This window comes from Lygodium microphyllum, chromosome 14 (assembly GCF_053477565.2).
Source record: "Lygodium microphyllum isolate KBCC chromosome 14, Lygodium_microphyllum_v1.1.10, whole genome shotgun sequence".
In the NCBI taxonomy this organism is placed as follows: Eukaryota; Viridiplantae; Streptophyta; class Polypodiopsida; order Schizaeales; family Lygodiaceae; genus Lygodium; species Lygodium microphyllum.
The window spans coordinates 22,886,213-22,906,722 of NC_141148.1; the positions used below are offsets into that span (position 1 = coordinate 22,886,213).

General features: G+C 38.8%; 1 protein-coding gene across 1 annotated transcript in view; it reads right to left on the minus strand.

The window, feature by feature from the left end:
* LOC148025413 (LOW protein: ammonium transporter 1-like protein) overlaps positions 1 to 6,272 on the minus strand; it is a 76,833-nt gene extending 70,561 nt beyond the window's left edge. Inside the window, exons 1-2 of the mRNA XM_087692537.1 lie at positions 6,155 to 6,272; positions 5,803 to 6,074 (exon numbers count right to left, since the gene is read on the minus strand). Of these exons, the coding sequence (XP_087548663.1) occupies positions 5,803 to 6,072 (270 nt within the window). The 5' untranslated portion in view covers positions 6,073 to 6,074; positions 6,155 to 6,272. The remainder of the gene's footprint in view (positions 1 to 5,802; positions 6,075 to 6,154) is intronic.
* Positions 6,273 to 20,510: the final 14,238 nt, after the last annotated feature.

The following is a 20,510-nucleotide window of genomic DNA, read 5'->3' on the forward strand; positions in this document are numbered from 1 at the left end:
CTTGAGCAACCATACAATCTCACATGCTGCCAATGCAGCACCCCTGTACTCTGCCTCAATACTCGATAAAGCAACCATAGACTGCTTCTTGCTACTCCAACTAATCATTCCGCTTCCAAACCCGAAAGCATAGCCACTCGTAGATCTACGGTCATATGAGCATCCTACCCAATCTACATCCGTGTATCCAACCATTTTCAAGGGCTTTATAGTCACATCCTCAACTTCAGCCCCAATGCTCATGTCTAGCTTTACATTCTAATCAAGAGGTGTATCCAGTGGTTTGCATTCAGCCATGCCATACTTCTTCAATATTTCCATAGCATAGTGCTTCTGTATCAACTATAAACCATTTTCATCTGTAACCACCTCAATGCCCAAGAAATACTTCAAATCACCTAAGTCTTTCATGTCAAATTCAGTTTTCAGCATCTTCATTACATGTTGTATGCCCAAGTCATCATCACCAGTGATTATCAAATCATCAACATATATAACCAGCACTACCAAGCCACTGTCAATCTTTTTCATAAATAGGCTGTAATCAGCCCTGCCAACAGCAAATCCTAAGCTCTTCAAGTAGTTACTGATCCTTGCATGCCAGGCTCTCGGAGCCTGCTTCAGCCCGTACAATACTTTTTTCAGCCTGCATACATAGTGCTGAAAATCAAGGTGTACATATCCTTCCAGTTAATCCATATAGACATCCTCTATCAAGTCACCGTTGAGAAATGCATTCTTCACATCCATCTGCTGCAACTTCCAGCCTCTAGCAACAGCCAAAGCAATCACAGTGCATATGGTTGCCATCTTGACAACAAGGCTGAATGTTTCCTCATAATCAAGTCCATACTGTTGGGCATACCCCTTAGCAACCAACTTGGCTTTGTACCTTTCCACGCTACCATCCAACTTGCATTTGATTTTGTAAACCTATTTGCAGCCAATGGTCTTTTTCTCTTCAGGCAATGACACAAGATCCCATGTTTTATTTTCAGCCAAGGCATTCATTTCTTCATCCATAGCTACATACCAGTTCTCATCTTTTACTGCTTTAGCATATATACCTAGTTCTTTGATCTCCATCACTTTTGTCATATAAACATAGTGCTTTGCAAAGTAGCCACTCTACGTCAACCTATCAACAGGATATCTAGTCCTCTACGAGCGTCTACGCTGTGGTGCACTGCTCGATTTCCCTCTCTCATGAGGCGGAATACACCTGCTCTGCCTCGTGCCAGGCGTATAGACAGTCAGAATACCAAGCTCAATGTCTAAAGTGTCAGCAGACTCATATCCAGAAGTCATCCTACCAGGTGTCATCATACCAGATGTATCCTCAATAGCTTTCTCTTTTCCTTTGTTGTCCAAGATATCATATCTCCCCCTCACTGACATACCAGTGTCAGTGGATGATGAGCCAAAGCTCCTCAATCTACTTGTCCAAGGAGATACTGTCTGATCATTAGGACCTGTCATAGCAATACTCTGCTGCGAATCAACTGTAGATACATGAGTAGAAGGCGTATCCGATAGCACTGCAGCCGGCGATACATACCAAGAGGCCATCTCATCAAAGATAACATTCCTGCTCACCAAAGTCTCCCTAGTAGAGGAATTATAGCATTTGTATACCTTCTTCTTCTGCGAATATCCAATGAAAACACACTTATGCACTTTTTGATCCAGCTTCTTCCTTTTCTCATCTGGGATGTGCACATAAGCAAGACAACCAAAGACTTTCATGTGACTTACATCCAGCTTATAGCCATACAACTTTTCAAACGGTTTCATCTCATGAATACCTGCAGTGGGAATCTGATTCAAGATATACATGGCTGTCATAATAGCCTCAGCCCAATAATAGAACGGCATCTTCTTCTCGTTCATCATAGCACGAGCAGCTTCCATCAATACTCTATTCTTACGTTCAGCCACTCCATTCTGCTGTGGAGTATAGCTGCAGGTAAGCTGCCTACGTATGCCATTTTCAACCAAAAAATTATCAAACTCATTTGGCACATACTCCCCACCACTGTCTGATCTCGAGCAAGAGATATAGCAGTCATATTCCTTCTCAACCTGCTTTTTAAACTGCTAAAAAACAACAAACACCTCATCCTTTGTCTGCAAAATATACACCCAAGTATAGCAACTATAATCATCAATGTGAATGTCACATAGTACTTCGAGACTCCCATAGATACATTATGGACTGGCCCCCAAACATCAGAGTGCACTAATTACAACGGATATGTACTCTGTCTTACATGCCTGACAAATGGCAACCTCGGTTGCTTACCAAATTGACAAGCATCGCATAAATGACCAATGTATGTGTATTGAAACTTGGATAAACCTATAACAAGCTGTTTTTTCTGTATAATTTGCAAAGGCTACAAATTCACATGTCCCACTCTCTTATGTCAAATTTCCAAATCTCTGATAGGATCAAAACCATGGAAAATATAGTTGAATGCAACTTTGGCAAAGTGGCATCAAGAGTAAACATTTTGTCATTCCTGTGACAGCGAGCAATCAACTTGCATCCATTTCTAAACTCTTCAATAAAGCATCCATGCTTATTGAACCTAACCTGTAAGTTCTACTCCATTATCTGACCGACAGACAGTAAGTTATTCATTATCGATGGGACATACAGTACATCATGCAAATTTTTCTTTCTATCATCATGAACCACAAGAGACACTTTGCCTTTTGACAATGTTATGCTGCGTGTCATCACCTGTGCATACATAGCCATGTCTTTCAACTAACATGTCAGTGAACCAATCACCGTAAGGGGTCATGTGGTTCAATGTCCCTAAATCAATGTACCATACTACATCATCAGTGGATTTTTCAATAGCCCTATCTTTCACATACTGCATGGCAAACAATCTATCTCCTGAAGCATCATTTGCCTGACTGGACGTGGCAAAATGTCCATGATGTTTACCCTTTTGATTGCTCTGCTTCTTCCAACAGTCCTTGACAATATGACCATACTTTCCACAGTAATGACAATCCTTATCTTTATTAGGATTGTCAGATGAACGTTGCTGCTAGGAGCCTCTGCCTTTAGGGCTAGATCCTCCCCTGCCTCTAAAGTTTCCACCACCTCTTGCATTCGATACCTGCTGGTTGTTATTATCATAGGATGCATTTTACTGGCCTCCTCTGCCAGAATTATAGCCTTTACCACGGCTACCACAGCCACTTGATTGGAATAAAAGACTGCATCCTTGCTTTTGGAACTGCTTGACCCTGTAGCCAAGCCAAGTTTAACCTCCTCATAGATAAGCAATGCAACCAGCTCATTGAAATCAGACATTTCAGCCCGCACAGACACAGAAGTATCAAAAGGCTTATACTCAAGCCCCAAGCCATTCAAAGTCACAGCAACCATGTCTTCATCTTCAACCTATGATCCAACAGATGCCAGCTGATCTACAATGGTCTTGATCTCCGTGACATAATCCTATATAGATCTGCTCTTTCTCTCCATGTTGTTAAATTTCTGCTTTAACTGGATCTTTCTAGTACTTGTGATCGTGCCATAGTACTTGACCAGGATGTCTCAAGCATCCTTAGGAGAGCTACAGTTCATTATCTGTATTACCATGGCATCCGATATACATAGAGACATCCAGTGCAACACCCTGCAAGCTCTTTCTGTCCAAGCTCGGTGTAGTCATCTTTGATCAGATATAGGTCTCTCCGGGAGCTCAGGTTCAGCTTCTACTCGAGTCACCAACTCCCAATATCCTTTCCCAATTAAGAAGTTCTCCATGCGAAACTTCCATATTGCATAATTATGACTGTCCAATTTCTCCCCCACAATCTGGATAATATTGTCTGTCCTGTCAGCATTTACCATGTCGTATGCTCTACCTGACTATCTGCAAGTCAAAATCTTCCTGACAATTTAGTTTCAGCTTGCAACTATTTATGACAGTTTTCAGCACTCTATGTGCTTAGACAGTCAATATTTCAACCTGAAAAACAATGATATATACACCTCCTGACACTTGGCAATCACCTAGGTATTGCAGCCTACATGTACGAACTGCATTCAATCCAAAACCAGCATGTATTTGGGCAACCTGTTTATATACTGACAAGGAGTCTGTAGGCTGAAAAATAACAGTAAACAACAGCTCCTCTTTGAGTTCAACACAGAGGGTACGTGCCCCAAGAACACTTACAGCAGTTCAGAGATCTATCTCTGTATATGGAGCTCCAGACATGTCAATCTAACACTGAGTACATCATGTACTGCAAGTACAAGTGCAGAATATTCTACCTGCAAATTTCAGTCAACCAAGACCAGCCAATCACAATGTATTTCAGTCCACAAAACTCCTCACAGTGTCACATGCATATCCCACCATACATGGGAGTCAATACATGAACCTGGCAGCATCCAAGAGTGTCCGGTGTTCCGAGATACAGTGGCATACAAAGCATTTATTATTCATTCACTATTCATTGGCATTCAAGACCATATCAAACCATTTGCTTCAGCTCCAGACATTTGCATCAACTCCCTTCTCATCGCTCAATGCATTTGACAGACAAAACTCGAGTCATCAAGTACCTGGAGCTAACCAAAGTCATCTAATTCTCTTCAAGAGTCAAGAGATACATGCAACCCACAGATTTGACAGTTTTCAGCCAAGTAAAATGCTTCATATTTGAGTGCGTTTGATTAGTAATCTTCAGCTCCAAGACATTCAAACCAATACATATGACTTCCAATGTATGGCCTAGCTTCAATTGTAGCCAAAGTACATATCATATAGCTTTGGTGCATCAACAAGAGTCATGTATGTACTGCCTTGTCACTGTTCACAGCAAGCCTGGACTATTTTCAGATCTACATTCAACTGTCACAGCTCATAGATTAGCTTATCCACAAGTTATAGCATCCAAAGACCATTAACTACCTTTCAAGGAGTAGATGCATGCTCAATATAACTCATATGATGCTTTGTGCCTCAGTATGCAACCAATACCTTCAACCTAATCAACAGGCGCAAACACGCTATTTGTTGAATCTGTTTACAGCAGCTAGTTGTGGTCTTGATGATGGCAAATGTACACTTTATGATGCTCAATAAGGCCTCCCAAAGGCTCCAACAAAGTCACAAATGCTTCTTGACCAATGGCAAGTAGGATACCAATGCATACCTTGTATCATAGACAATGGCATTCAATGGCAGTCAGCCCTTTCACTCTGCAAACACTGGCACTTCATTCTTCAAGTCTTCTTCCCGCATGCTCTCCACAGAGCCCAGTCATGGGTGCTCTGATACCATATTTAAAGTCAGAGAAGGGTTGGAGCTAACATAGTGAGAAGCTGAGAGCTCTTACTCATATCTTCCATTGTCATTAACACATAACTGAAAATGACTGTGTATAACCTAAGGTCTCAAGGACCATTCACACCAAACAACTAAGTCCTAAGCACCGACTTATTTAATGTCCACATCATGTAATACAGCTGGACAACTCAAGGATCGGATAGAGTCATACCAAAGGCAGAAAGATGACTTGAAGTCTAACAAACATTACTCCCAACATTGCTCCAAATTTATGTGGAACACCTCTCTCTCTCTCTCTCTCTCTCTCCCCGTAGTCATAAGCGAATGCCGATATATGTTTGGTGCAGCAATTTGTTCTTGTCTCAGTGAAATGAATAAACCCAAACACAAACTGCGCAACGCCTGCTCAACAATACGGTTTGACAATGAAGTGCGCAACGTTAGCATACAAGTGTAGGGATTGTAATGTGCGTACAGCCAAGCTTTTCATGCGTTCCTGCAAGAGCTGCCTTTCCGCATCTTCCTTTTCCTCCTGTTCCTTTGCTCTCTGTTGATCCATATTCAACGCCCCCCCTGAAGTGGCGCAGCTAAGGACGGTGAAACGAGGCGACCTAGCAAGAAACAGGCAACAGCTCTGTGAACGACTTCGAAACTGCGACCATCTGTGTTTTGACTTGCCGGGTCTATGGCGCTTGCTGTGTAGGAGGGGAGGAGCCACGAGATGAACACCGGCCATCGTAGCCATTGCTGCAAGCTCACCCGAGGAGGTGATTGATTAACCGTTACTCTCTTTTTTGTTTTTGTATGCGCTGGGAAGGATGTTATACCTGACGTGCAATTCGTATGGGTAGTCCTTATCCACACTATCTCTGATTTTGCAAATCTACGCAATGCAAAATCAACCCAACGGTAAGCAAGAGATAGATAGTACGTTTCTTGCAGTACCTATCTTACATCGCACTCTCTTTGTTAGAGAATAAACAAGTAAAAAATGGAAATAGGATTATAATCAGGCATCATTTAAAAAAATTAAATCCCAAATTATTGATATCAAGGAGGATGGGATCACAACTGCCACCACTAGTTAAATAGATTGCAAGAGATGGAGATTACACCTATCAAGTATGGCATTACAATTGCCAAATATAGAAGGAAATTGCAAGGCAAGTTGTGAGAATATTCGTAGATGGTCAAACATCGAATGTTAGTGAGATCACATGTACATTGCTTCCAATTCTAGAGGGGAGATAATGATAGCTTGTGTACCCTTTTAGAGGGCATGTAGTTGGATGGATACAACCATAACAATGATCATTGTCAATATCATGATGTCTCTACTTTCAATTGCTTAGACATGAATCTTCATCTACTCACTCAATTTGTAATCTCTTTGTTCTCTTTTTAACTTCACTTGCTCAGTATATAGTATGTTTAGGATGGGTTGGAGCTTTTGCTTGTTGACTCAAGCAAATACACAATGTTGGACAATAGGTGAGTCTTCATCACAAATCCACCTTTTTTTCCAAGTTGGTTTTGATTTTATTGGTCACAAAATAAATAATATGTAAGTGTAGTATAATTATTTAAAAAACTCTCAACAATATGATTCCATTTACATGAGTAAAACAAATATATATAAAGTGTTATTTTCTTACTTTATCAAAAAGCAATGTACTTTTAGCCAAATGTTATGCTCCTCCTATTGGCGTGGTCTAGGTCACTCACATGTTGCTCTACCTGGTTGCGCTCTAAGTCATGTGCAAAATGTGCCCATCTTCATAAGATGGAGCACAACATGCATGCATAGGAAACACTAGAGCATGCAGTATTCCTATTGAAGTCACTTATATGCCAAGAGGTTGAGGATCGAGTGCATCCATGCCTCTGTGTGTGTGTGTGTGTGTGTGTGTGTGACTACGCAAACACGGTGTGAAAAACCTTAGAGTGCATCATCATCTGGCTTTCTTATTGATCTAGAGAGTCAACATCATATTAGTCATTATCATTAGTGTTAGTATCCATGGTACGGATAGTTTCAAAATATGAGATTTTTGGACAAGTTTAGCCTAAGATTTCATGTAGAAAGAGAGGCTTCCGAATTCACGCGGTGTGTGATCGCAATTTACAGGCAACAAATAGCACTTCAAATGGAGAGAAGAGGAGGGAGCGATCTATGAGAATTTTGAATAGGCATCTCGGGGTTTATACCCCCCTTTCGGAGCCAACGGAACCATCAGATTTGCACTTTGAGTAGCAAAGAAGAAGCTAGTGTTTGGTAAGCATATTTGGTCTATTAGGGAACTCCAGGAGATCTAATGCTTGGAGATTGCTTCTGAGTAGTCCCAAATAAGGATTTTGTTTATCTTCTCAGGTTCTATCAATACATAGTGCTTTGATTCATTGAGCTTTATGTGTACCTGTTGTCTTTTCTTTTTCTTTTCTTCTATCTCATATTCTCTACTTCATTCTCTCTCTGATCCTCAATGGATACAACCTTTCAACTAAAATGCCTCCAACAACGTGCATACGTGTGTGTGTGCGTGTGCATGTGCATGTGTGTGTGTGTGTGTGTGTGTGTGTGTGTGTGTGTGTGTGTGTGTGTGTGTGCGCGCGCGTGCTAAAGCTCATGTGCACGAATCCCATCATGTGCAATTTGCCCATCATGATGCAAGCAACTATGAAGATAGGGCTCTTTGAATGTCTAATACACATTATCTTTATCTGTGACCATGTATGTAGTGCATGTCTACTAGAATGCCATCACTATGAGCTCAAACATTGATGAGACATGGCCCTCTCATAAAAATAACACGAAGAGCATTCACATACAATAGAAAAGTATTGTTGTTAGAAGTTGTTGAATTTTCATTCAAATTATAGCCATGAGGTTAGGAAGATTAACATATTATCTTGTTAACCTAATTCAAGAATCGCCAAGTAGCAATTGCTAAAAATAGGAGCTCTAAGTGTTCAAATGTATGAAAGAAGCTCCCAACAATATTAGGAGCTAGTAAAAGCATCAAATTTATAGGTTAAATAAAACTAGTAGTTGACATAAATAATAACTATAACAATTGGTAAGTGACAATCAACAATTACAAATACCAAGAAGAGATCAAGGTGAGGCCTAGAAAAATAACAGAGTACTTTTTGGAGATATTTAAAACATCAATGTCTCTTAAAATTATGTCTTGAATCATTTGTGTCCATTATATTTTAGAGTTAATTGTAAATTGCTTGCAACATGGAGAATGGTCATTGTAAAATTTGTCTGTTAAGCTCAAACCCATGTAAATTGTAAGAACTTATAGATAAAACCTAAAATCTCCAGCATGCTCATACATGCCCAAAATACCCTATAAACTAAATAAGGAAACTCTGTGCATTCATTTTAATATCCCATGCTCAAAGAAGTGAAGCTACTCATCATTCTTCCTCCTCTTCTTCTTCTTCATATACTGCTATCCAAATGATGAGAAGATGAGAGCATGAGAGTGAGAGATCAGTTGTGGGAGAAGCTCCATTCTACATCCTTTTCTTCTTCTTCTTTTCCTTCTATTCTATCCTCCTCTTGGCGATGATGGTAGACAAACCAAAGGAGGGAGCAACAAAGGATCGAGAGGAGCCATCGTCAAATAGTGGAGCTTCTTGAAAAAATGTTTTGTGGATCAAACATAATTAGTGCAAATGAATCCAACAATGCTCACTACATCCATTCTTATAACATTTATCTTATTTCTTATTGTGGGATTGAGAGGAGAGAACTAATTGGTTAGAGCAAGTATGGATTAGCTAGGTGACAAATAGCTTGAGCAAGAAAGAGTGTAAACACATGAAATAATATGTGTCCATTCAAGTCTCATTTGTTGAGCTCATCATAGAGCCTAACATTTTGGTCTATTTTCACGACACAAATAGAATCCACTCTCTTGAGGTTTGTTTGAGCTTATACAATGTGTCACATATAGGGTCTCACTAAAAAGCAATGGATCATATGAATAAAGAACCTCATTAAAAAGTGCATATGGCTAGAATAGGATAGAATAGGCTATTTTAGAATGGAGTGATGAATGACAATGAGTAGAATGTAGAGTGGATTAGATTCTTCATCTTCTCAAAATAAAATTGGAAAAGCCCAAAGAAAGATTCATCTATAATCTTATGTGGACATAGTTGTGCATTCCGTTCATTAGTTGCTTGCTTGGATTGATTGAGTACATCATATACTTGCTTGAGAGCATCAATGGAAGAATTGATTTCATATATCTCATTGTTTTGTAAAGATTTCTTTGCGATAATCATGACAATGGAAAGGGAATGGATTGGTTTGTTAGTTGTATTGGATTCTTCCATGAGTGAAGGTAATAAAGTACGTCAATAGAGGGAGATCTGCTACTTTACACATAAGATCTCTACCTCTCCATGACCTTCCCATCTTCTTCACACTATCACTCCTCTCCTTCACCATGACCACTCCTCCACTCTCTATCTCCTCAATGCCTTTTGACCATCATCACATTTAGATCTCTCTACATCTCCTTTACCACAACCCTCCATCTTCATGATTCTATCCATGAGGCCACTCCTAATCTTCAAGTCCATTTTTCCCACATCTCCGTGACCTCTACACTTGCTCTTATGCACAACCACTCCTACCCTCCTTGTTATCTCCATCACACTTTCTTACTCTCTATGACCTCTCTCCATCTTCTCTTTAACTCTAGCTCCACCAAAACCTTTAACTCCAACTCGATCCCTTCTCAGGGTCACAACAACCCTTCTCTATCACCATGATCAACACAAACCATCATCACCATCATTGACCACAAACTAGTATGATCAAAATTGGCACAAGTTGACATGATCTTATTGATATTTCTCACCTTGGTTGACATCTTGATGTTTGCTATCACAACTAACATGAAAATGTGTTTACTTGGTCGTAAAATATTTTTTGAAAAAAAAAAAAGCAAGCATATGTGGGTAGGATTGTAAAATTCCTTCACTATTAACACCCTTCACAAAATCATTAGTATAGTGAGCAATCACAATTGTAATCAATTTTCCTTTGAATAGTGTTGACCAAACTAGTTATTGAGAATAGCCACCAAAGTAAGCATTTTTTTTAAATGAATCCTAGCATTGTAGGAATATCTTTGGGTTGCTTAAGGCACAAACCCCTTAAAATCAAATGCAACTAGTGAAAAGAGCCTTTGGTTAGCTAATGGGTTGTAAAAATGATACTTAGCAAGCAACCCATGTAGAGGTCATTGAAATAAGGAGGGATACTAAGGGACAAGCCCCATAGAGGCTTAAACTAAAGAAATATTGGAAACTTTTCAAGGAGAAGCAAGAACCCCATCCACCAATTTCTCTCAAAAAGCAAAGAGACACTTACAAGTAATTAGGCAAGTCTGATGTGATAGACTAGATCTTGTAGGTGATGCAAAAAGGCTTGTTGAGCAACAAAGGCTAAGAAGGTATGCATCTTTTGAACCTAATCAAACTTACTATTCAATTACTTGAAGACATAAGCAATAACAATGTCACCATTTTCTTGAGGTTATCTCCATCCCATCCTTGATCAGATTAATAAAAAATCTTGTATCCCAAGAAGAATCTACTAGGATAACAAACTTTAGAGACAAACTATAGGAGGATGTTAATGAGATATTTGATGAGTGGTTTAATGCTACAATGTTGAGCTCACAAGAAGAATTTCACTTGGTATAATAACACCAAGCACACCAATAGAGTGAGTAGAGAACTCCTTCAAAGCATCATAGATTGGAAAATCCAATAGTCGAAGGCCAAAAAGAAGATAGGGAAGGAGGTAGAGAATATCATGAACATGATCACCATGGTCGGAGTAGCTAACACATCTATGAATACTATTAATGATCTCTTACTTAGGAAACTCCTAGACAAGATTATAGTAACACAAAGTAGTGCAGCCCTAGCAACAAGCATATTAACTAATTAGCCTAGGGATAAGTATAGGAACAAAAGAGCAAGCCAAAATTCCACTAGTGGCAAATAAATTTGAGAAGTATAGGGATGGAAACAATCCTTATAGTCTTATGGAGTAGTTTACACAAGTTGGCAAGGCCAGTGGTCTCAAATCCAATGATAAGAAGGCTTTCAAACTATGTCAGAAGAAAGGATAGAACTCGATTTGCTTGTTGAGAACCATAGAAAAGGGTGATTTTGATTCACTCAAAGACTTGTTCATCAAATGGTTCTTTGAACTAAGATATGCAAATAATCCAATCATCAAGCTCATGAATGTGAACCAACGAGAGTGAGGCTATTCCTCTCTCATGACTATGTCACTAATGTGCCAAGCCTTTATAAGAGAATCCGTGCATATGAGAGACCCAATCAAAAGGCTATCTCAACAGACTTTATTAATGAAATTCATGATGAGGAGATGTACAAACCCTTAGCCAACAATTTGACCTACAACAAAACTAATCTAGGAAATTTCGTCAAAGCTTGAAGTAGAATCTTTATCTCAAGAAACATATGTGTATTGAAGAGGTCTATAATATATATGTACACACATCAGTATATTTGCATGTTGTTAGCAGTATGATAGAGCGTGTGTGTGTGGGGTACTCAAGTGTGTATATGCATGCATTTATGTGCCTAACCATGAGTGCATATGAGCTCAATTGTGTGAGTATTTGTGTGTTGATGCATGTGTGTGGTCTTTTGCATTTATGTAAGTGGACATTGACCTTTACTAGGAAGGGAGTTTCTTGGGATTGTAAACAAAGCCATAACCTTTACCAAAGGCTTCATTTTCCTTTTTCTCAATGTAAAATACAACTTTTTACCTTGAACCAAAGGTGTAGTGATTTCCTAGATTACCATGCATAACAATTTTGACTTATATGTCTTTTACTTAAGATAGACACCAAGTTTTGACTAATACCTTGCTTGAGTAGAGTTTTCTAGCCTCAAAATTTCATCAAGAAAAATCCCAAAAGAGAAAGATGTAGGTCTTTTCACATCTTAAGTTGTACTTAGAATCCAATGAGCAAACATTCTAAGTTAGACTCATCCATGATGGCCAATAAGCATTGATCATAGTTGCCTATAGTTATTGCACGATTGCATAATCTAGTCTTGAAACATTTGAATCCTTTAGGGAGATATATGTGAGGTTAAATCTCTTTTTTTAGTCCCTATACCATCCTTTTCTACATCTCACATCTTAGCAACAGGCTCAAGAACCATACATGCCATCCTATATCTTGCTCTAGTATTTTACAGACCATATAGATTGTGTCCTTGGTGAATCTAGGAAGCAAAGGCAAGAATTTGAAGCTCAATAAAGTTGTTCTTAAAGTCAAAAATATTGGAGTTAAAGTGCCAAGAACAATGTTTGATAGAAGCTTAAACTTAAATTACCCTACCTTAGATCAAACCTTCGAAGACTAACTGGGACTAGTAGATAGTAGTGCCAAGCCTAGAACTTGATAAGAAGATCTACAAGATGCAATGACATCCAAGCAAAAGAACCTCTAAGACCTTGAAAGAAAATCAATTGAGAAGTGTAAATAGGAGGTTTTTGTGCTTAAGAAGTAGAGCTAGCACTTCCACCATCCTAGTCCCATAAGATCACTAGATCACCATCTAGCCCAAGCCACCCTAATCTAGACCCTCAAACTAGATCCCTTGATAACATAATAGCAATTAAATAGAGCAACTCATTGACTTTATGAATGAAATGCTAGAATTCCCCATAGGTCCCCTAAGAGGGGAAATGATAAACCCTCATCTCATATGATTTTCTCAAAGAGACTAATCATACTTTTATCACCTTTCAAGCAAGGCAAGTAGTAGATGTATTTGGTCAACTAGGACAAAATGTTCAAGAAAACAAGAGGCCTTTAGAGATCCACATATCATCTACTTGAGGAGACAAATAGACCTTGATCACCTCCCAAGAGAGACAAGTAGCACATGCATCTCGCCAACCCAAAGAAGATGCTCAAGAATGATTAGAGGCCTTCAAATATATATCCTTGAAAACGATCAAATGCATGATCAAACCTAGCCAAAGTTTATGAAAAAAGTAAATAAAGGAGTCAAATGTATTAGAATAACTAGTGAATAATGTAAAACTAGTAAGCAATTTGTGGATATAGCTATATTGATTTTGTTTAAAAATGTCTACTAGATGACACCACAACTAAACATGTGAGTGTTGGGGTAGCAACCAAGGTACTTGTTAGATCAAGGATGAGCAACACTATGAAGGGACAAAGCAAGAATATCAATTGTAGCAAAGCAAGCTCATCGACTACATGGTTAGAGAATAATCCTTTTGCTTCATACAACAATTTGAAAAAGTTTGTGAGGCAAGCAACTTGACAATAAAATATGAGAAGGTTCAATTTTTAAGCCCATGCTTAGATGAGAAATGCAAGTTTTGCAAGTCTTGATACAATAGAGAAGGCTAGGTTCTCCATCCTAAAAGAATTGTGTACTAAGATATCCTTTGAAGTAGGCTATTTAAAGAATCTCATAGTCAAGCTTATCAATCTCTAAATAAAAAATTAATTAATCATAAAAGTATCCCTTTTGGACTAATGAAGAGAAAATTCTCTTCTAGAAACTACCCATTCAAAGTAGTTCATTGAGAGGGTATTTTCTACAACCTTTATCCAATGGGACTAATGATAAAGAGTTGTATTAAGCCAATGCTAATAATTATAGTTGCAAATTTGAGTATACCAAGAACTAATAATGGTAGATGGCATACTCGAAGGAAGAAACAAAGGCAAGCTATAACTCTTGCTCACAATAGTCCCTAGAGCAACAAAGGAAAGAAGAAGAATCAAGCCTTTCATAGAATATTGATCTCTCAATCATGGGATTTTGGATAGTCTCTTGTTCTTTCAAGGGTTTCCTATCATGTGTAGAGTATGGTTTCCTCTCTCTTAGCCAACTTGTACTCTAGCTTTGATCCATTAAGCCTCTCTCTTTCTCTATTTATCCCGAAGATAGCAAAGAAAAAATAATGACTCAAAGCTTATAGTTGACTCACCTATGCTCACCTTCTTCTATGTAGTTTTCCATCAAAGGAAGAAGTAGATGGTCACATGATCCAAGAGTGCTCCTCTTGCATGCCAAGATTTGGATATACCACCCATTTGCTCCACTGCATGCCACCAAGAAAAGGCTGAAGAGCAATATAGCAAAAGAAGGCTTCTCCTTTCTAGTCCATCACTCCCCTTCTCTCATCCACAACAAATATGGAAACCTTAAGAATATCAACATGATATACAAGAGAGGAAGAGAAAGAGAAGAGGTTGAATAGAATTAGGAGAGGGATTTACTCTCCAAGTCCCTCACTCACGCAATCACACACACAGAACAACAAATATGGAAACCTTAAGAATGTCAACATGGTATACAAGAGAGAAAGAGCAAGAGAAGGATCTGAATAGAAGTAAGAGAGGGCTTCACTCTCCAAGTCCCTCACACACACACACACACACACACACACACTCTCTCTCTCTCTCTCTCTCTCTCTCTCTCTCTCTCTCTCTCTCTCTCTCTCTCTCTCTCTCTCTCTCTCTCTCTCTCTCTCTCTCTCTCTCTCTCTCTCTCTCTCTCTCTCTCTCTCTCTCTCTCCAGGATAGCAAATAAACAAGGAAGTCTCAAAGTTTGTAATTAACTCGCCCATGTTGGTATTCTTTGTCGTAGTCCACATTTGAATGAAGTAGTATATATCCACACAATCCAAGTGTGGTTCTCTGTGCACACTAAGCTCTAAACCTACCATTGATTTGCTCCTTTCTATCTCTCACTTGCTTACTTCATTTCTCTCTTTCTTTGTATTCTCCAATGAATATAGAGGCCTCAAGAATGCCCACATGGTATGCAAGATGGGAAGAAGAAGAGAAGGAGGTGAATAGAAGCAAAAGAGGGCTTCACTCTCTAGTCCCTCACTCACACACACACACACACACACACACACACACACACACACTCTCTCTCTCTCTCTCTCTCTCTCTCTCTCTCTCTCTCTCTCTCTCTCTCTCTCTCTCTCTCTCTCTCTCTCTCTCTCTCTCTCTCTCTCTCTCTCTCTCTCTCTCTCTCTCTCTCTCTCTCTCTCTCTCTCTCTCTCTCAAATGCAAGCCTTGGTGGAAGTAAGAAGGTGAAGAGAAAACCCCAAAAATGCACACACTAGAAAGGAATCTTTATTTAATTTACATGTTATATATATGAAATGTTTCTCACTTTTTTGATGGGACAAACTTGCCCACATATCTTTATCTAACTCTTGCAAGTCTTTATGTATATACAGTGAGAAAAAAATAAAATACAATATACAAACTTGAGAGATATTGCAATTTGCACACGAGTGAGCCCCACACTCACTTAAAATGTATGATAACAATTTTAATATTGACTAATTGTTGGGGTAAAGGCCAATGACGTATGGCCAGATAGGCACTTCATGTATTTATGCATACTCTGCCCTTCATATAAGCAGAGGTAATTAAAAATAAGGGCCTTTGGTCTCCACACAAAAAAGGTGTTCTTCTCTCTCTCTCTCTCTCTCTCTCTCTCTCTCTCTCTCTCTCTCTCTCTCTCTCTCTCTCTCTCTCTCTCTCTCTCTCTCTCTCTCTCTCTCTCTCTCTCTCTCTCTCTCTCTCTCTCTCTCTCTCTCTCTCTCTCTCTCTCTCTCTCTCTCTCTCTCTCTCTCTCTCTCTCTCTCATGGCTCCTCATCCTTCCAACTAGCATTAGAGCTTCATCCTTGAGTTACTCATGGATGGAATGTGGTGTGTAAGGAGTCAAGGCCAATTGCGAGAATTGATTCATATTGCCCAAGTTTAAAAGAGGTACAAATACAGAACTAAGCTCTCGAATTTAAGTTAAAGAAGTGCTTAAATTAAGGAAGCCACTGAGGCTTAGTTTGGGGGGTGCCATAACCCAAATTTGAAATAATTGAATAGCCATTGAATGTTGGTATCAAAGTCAAGAAACTCATTTATTGGGTGGTTTGAGAAGAGATGCTTCATGTGCATTGATACAAGTAAGCAAGGGGATATGCTTAAACAAAGGGCCTACTTAATTAGGGGGTCAAATAGATTGTTGATGGCATTGGATAGCATTTTTATTAGTTACTCTCCCTCAAAATGTTAGCCTTTAAGTGGGAAGTTATCAAGGTAAAGGCTAATGGCCTATGGTCAGGTAAGTTTCCCATGTATACAAGGTACCATTCATACAAGTAGATATAACAGAAGATGGGCACATAGTATCTGCAAAAAATTTCTAGATGTCCTCTCTCTCTCTCTCTCTCCCCCCTCATTCAAGAAAGCACCAAAATAAGGAACATGTAAAATTTGTAGATGCCTTACTTATGATTGCCTTCTTCTTATAGTTTGCTATCAAAGGGATAAGTAAATGGTCATGTGTCCCAAGTGTGCTCCTCTTGGGTGCCAAGCTCTTGATTTACTATCGATTTGCTCTCTTGCATTCCATAAAGAAGAGATAGAAGAGCAATAGAGGAGAAGAAGGCTTCTCATTCTTGGTTTCTCATTCTCTCCTCACTCCCTTTTTCTCTTTCAATGGATATGGAAGCCTCAAGAATGCTCACTTGGTGTGAAGAGGGGAAGAAGAAGAGAAGAAGAAGATAAATAGAAGCAAGAGAGGGCTTAAGTCTCTAAGTCCCTCACACACACACACACACACACACACACACACACACACACACACACTCTCTCTCTCTCTCTCTCTCTCTCTCTCTCTCTCTCTCTCTCTCTCTCTCTCTCTCTCTCTCTCTCTCTCTCTCTCTCTCTCTCTCTCTCTCTCTCTCTCTCTCTCTCTCTCTCTCTCTCAAGTTATGGTGGAATAAGAAGGTGAATATAAAACTTAATCTATAAAAATTCGCATATAAGAATGTGGCTCTCTCTTCATTTTACACATTATATACATAGTTATGAGATAGGTAGCCTTAACTCTTGGCATATTTTCCCAAGTTTGGTCACTCGTTTTAATATGTCTATGATTTTTTTGATGGATGGACCTGCTCGTGGGTCTTTATTTAACTCTTGCAAGTCCTTAATGTGCACAATGAATAGAAAATAAAACACAAAATATGATTATATAGGATATCACAATATTCATGAAAGTGAGCTTGACTCTTGCTTTAAAATAAAGGTCATGACTATAGCTTTAAATTGTGACCAGACATTGGATTAAATTTCCCACCATGAATAGTCTTCTAATACCTTATTAATGTTACAAACATGGTTGAGGAAGATGAGAATAGTGAGCAATGGGGGAAAGAAGAAGAACAAAAATGAGACCATGATAGCATGAAGGAGACTTGATTGACTTTAATTGCTTGCAAGTACATTATTTTATAGCTTTATAACTTGGACATATACCTCACATGTTGCTTATGGGATTCAGTTACATGTGTCCCTAGCACCATGCATGCATTTTAACACCCCCCTTGGTTCCAGCTTCATTCTATAGATACATGTACCTAAGAGTGTAGCGCACCCCCGCATGCTTACAAGGCCTCTAGCCTATGCGGTGTCAAACGATGGTGTAGGCAAAGTACAACTTACTACAAAATTTACATTTTGGCTCCAACATTCTTTCTCGATGTATCCAAACTTGTTCTAGTTCTCATACTTTGACTTCCCTTTGTTCCAATATTCTTGTTCCTTATGTCCATTTCTCCTACAAATCCCACAAGTAATTCTTGAAGAAGAACCTTTGTTGTAAAGTGTACTTACTAAGGGTTTGGTATAGAGTCTTGGGATTTCTCATTAATTTTACCTTCTTGCATAGCTTCCATTGAACTAAGCTTTCTATTTAGCACCCTTCTTAGTGTTGCAATCACTTTTTCATACCCTTTCTTGCGTTTGTCCACAATATTGAGTAGTACTGCAACTGCTTCATCCTCATTAAGCTTGAAAATTTCCATCAATAGATTAATCTTAGAGTTTTTTGCTTGAGCTTTTTGGTTGAGAGCTAAATATTTATCTAGCCCATTCCACACCTCCTTTGCACTTTTAAATCTTGAAATGTGGTGTAGGACATCATCAAATAACTCCAAGCTATTATCTCTAGAACTTTGTTATTTTTCCTCTTCCATGTTGGCTCATAAGGATCTTCAAGATCTTTGAAAATATGCTCATAAGGATCTTTCCTCATCAAATGATACATGGTTTTTATTTTCCAAGTGTGAAACCTGTTGCCATCAAATTTTTCCACTACTTTGATTTCAAACATTTTGGGAATGGAGAGGTCTTACTAATGACTCACATGACAGTGTCCACAAATGAATAGCCTTTCCTATTTTAATACTTGGATTTGACCTTGGGGGAGTGTGATTGGCCTTTTATACATAGGCTACTTTAGCACATTTGCAATGTGAACATAATTTTCAAATTTTTTGATTTAGTCTAGTTAACCAATGTGAACTAGGTCTCAAATGAACTAGTTTGAAGGAGAATGTGTGAACAAGGCTTTATGTTAAACTGGTTACTTTGAGAACAAGTGAGAAAAGGGATTTTAGCCTTAATGCTTAATCCAAAGGTTAAATATAAGAAGAGTAAAGAAGAAGAGAACGGGGAGTAGAAGGCAATCGAAAAATGATATCAACATGGAGGATGTCGACATGTGCTGAAAGGTGATGATCTATCTGACAAATTCTTTGACCAAAAGGTAATAAAGTTGGAGCTTCAAGATCTCTCTCTCTCCCCTCTTCCTTTTCTCTTCAACTCTTTATCTCTGATACATAGACTAGGACCCAATCTTATTAAGCAAGCAGCCCTTGAGCTTCTAAAACAAGCAAACCCTCAACTTATGCCTTCAAGCTACCCCCAACTTGTCTTAGAAAGCAAGCCCTGAGCTTGGCTTAAGCAACCCCCTTTGTGCAAGCCCCTTGCTTGTTGTGGGTAATGAGATCTAAAAACTCAACCTTTCAATCGATGCAAACCTCTTCTTCTTGACAATAGAAGCCTTCTAAATAAAGTAAAATGATAATGACCAAGTGAGATATATATCTCAATATCTTCCTTTAATGGTAGGCTCTTTGAACTCAAACAGACTCCACACCCTTGTAAGCTTTAAACTAAGCTTTAGCCTCTTGAGAAGCACCTGCTTGTCTCGAGCTATATAAGCCTTGAACCTCTTGAGCTCCTTCACCTCCTACATAGCAATGGATGCCTCTCTTCCTCTCACAAGCCAACATATTATTTTTGGGCACTTGTATTATCTATTGTACTTAATGGTCATCACATTATTATGGTTGCATTATTTTGTGAGAGTTGAGCTCACATTGTGTTATCACCCATAGTTATATTTATTGCAACTGCAATTGTTGTATATGCTGTGCATATGGATTTGTAATCAAAATAGCATAGGCTAGATCTAATTATAAATTAGATTAAGGTCAAAACATGCATAAAGGAATAACCGGCCTAAAGCCTACAAAGTGGGTAGGATGCCTAAAAGAGGGTGCAAACCCTAGTTTACAAATGTGAAAACACTAAAATGCCAAGGGGTGCCACCCTAGAGAAGTAACCTAGTCGTAACCCTAATCTTGGTCTATATAAGGGTGCGAGGTCTCGGTTGTACTTACTCTTTTGGTACATCCATGTTGTAGAAGCTTTATTTGAGTGCAACTATTAAAGCTTTCTATTCTCTTCTTCTCTTTTATTATCTTGCTTCCATTGTTGAGAGCAAGAGAGTGAGAGGTATATTAAGCGAGGGATTAAGGGAAGGGGAAGCTCTACATACTCTTCTTGCTTTTCTTCTTCTTCTCTATTAGCTTCTTTATTCGTTATCATGTTTTGTGGTGGATGCAAAGGAGCAATGATATCAATCTGTGTTTCTTGGCCTTCAATCTTTCAGACAATAACTTGGAAAGGTAAGATAAGTGAGTTCACTACTCCTTGAAGCTACTCTTGTATACTTATTTTATTGGGTTGGAGAGAAGGATACATGGTTAGTTAGAGCAAAGTATTAAGAACACAAGGTAAGAGATTATCACTAAAGTGAGCTACAGGTTTTGAAAGAATAGAAGTTAGTTCAATGTCTTGACTGTTGTGCATTTAGCCCAACAATTTGGTTCCATTGCTAGGACCTAGGACATTGTGACTGCCAAGGTTCTCATACTCCTACCATGTGACAAACTCAGA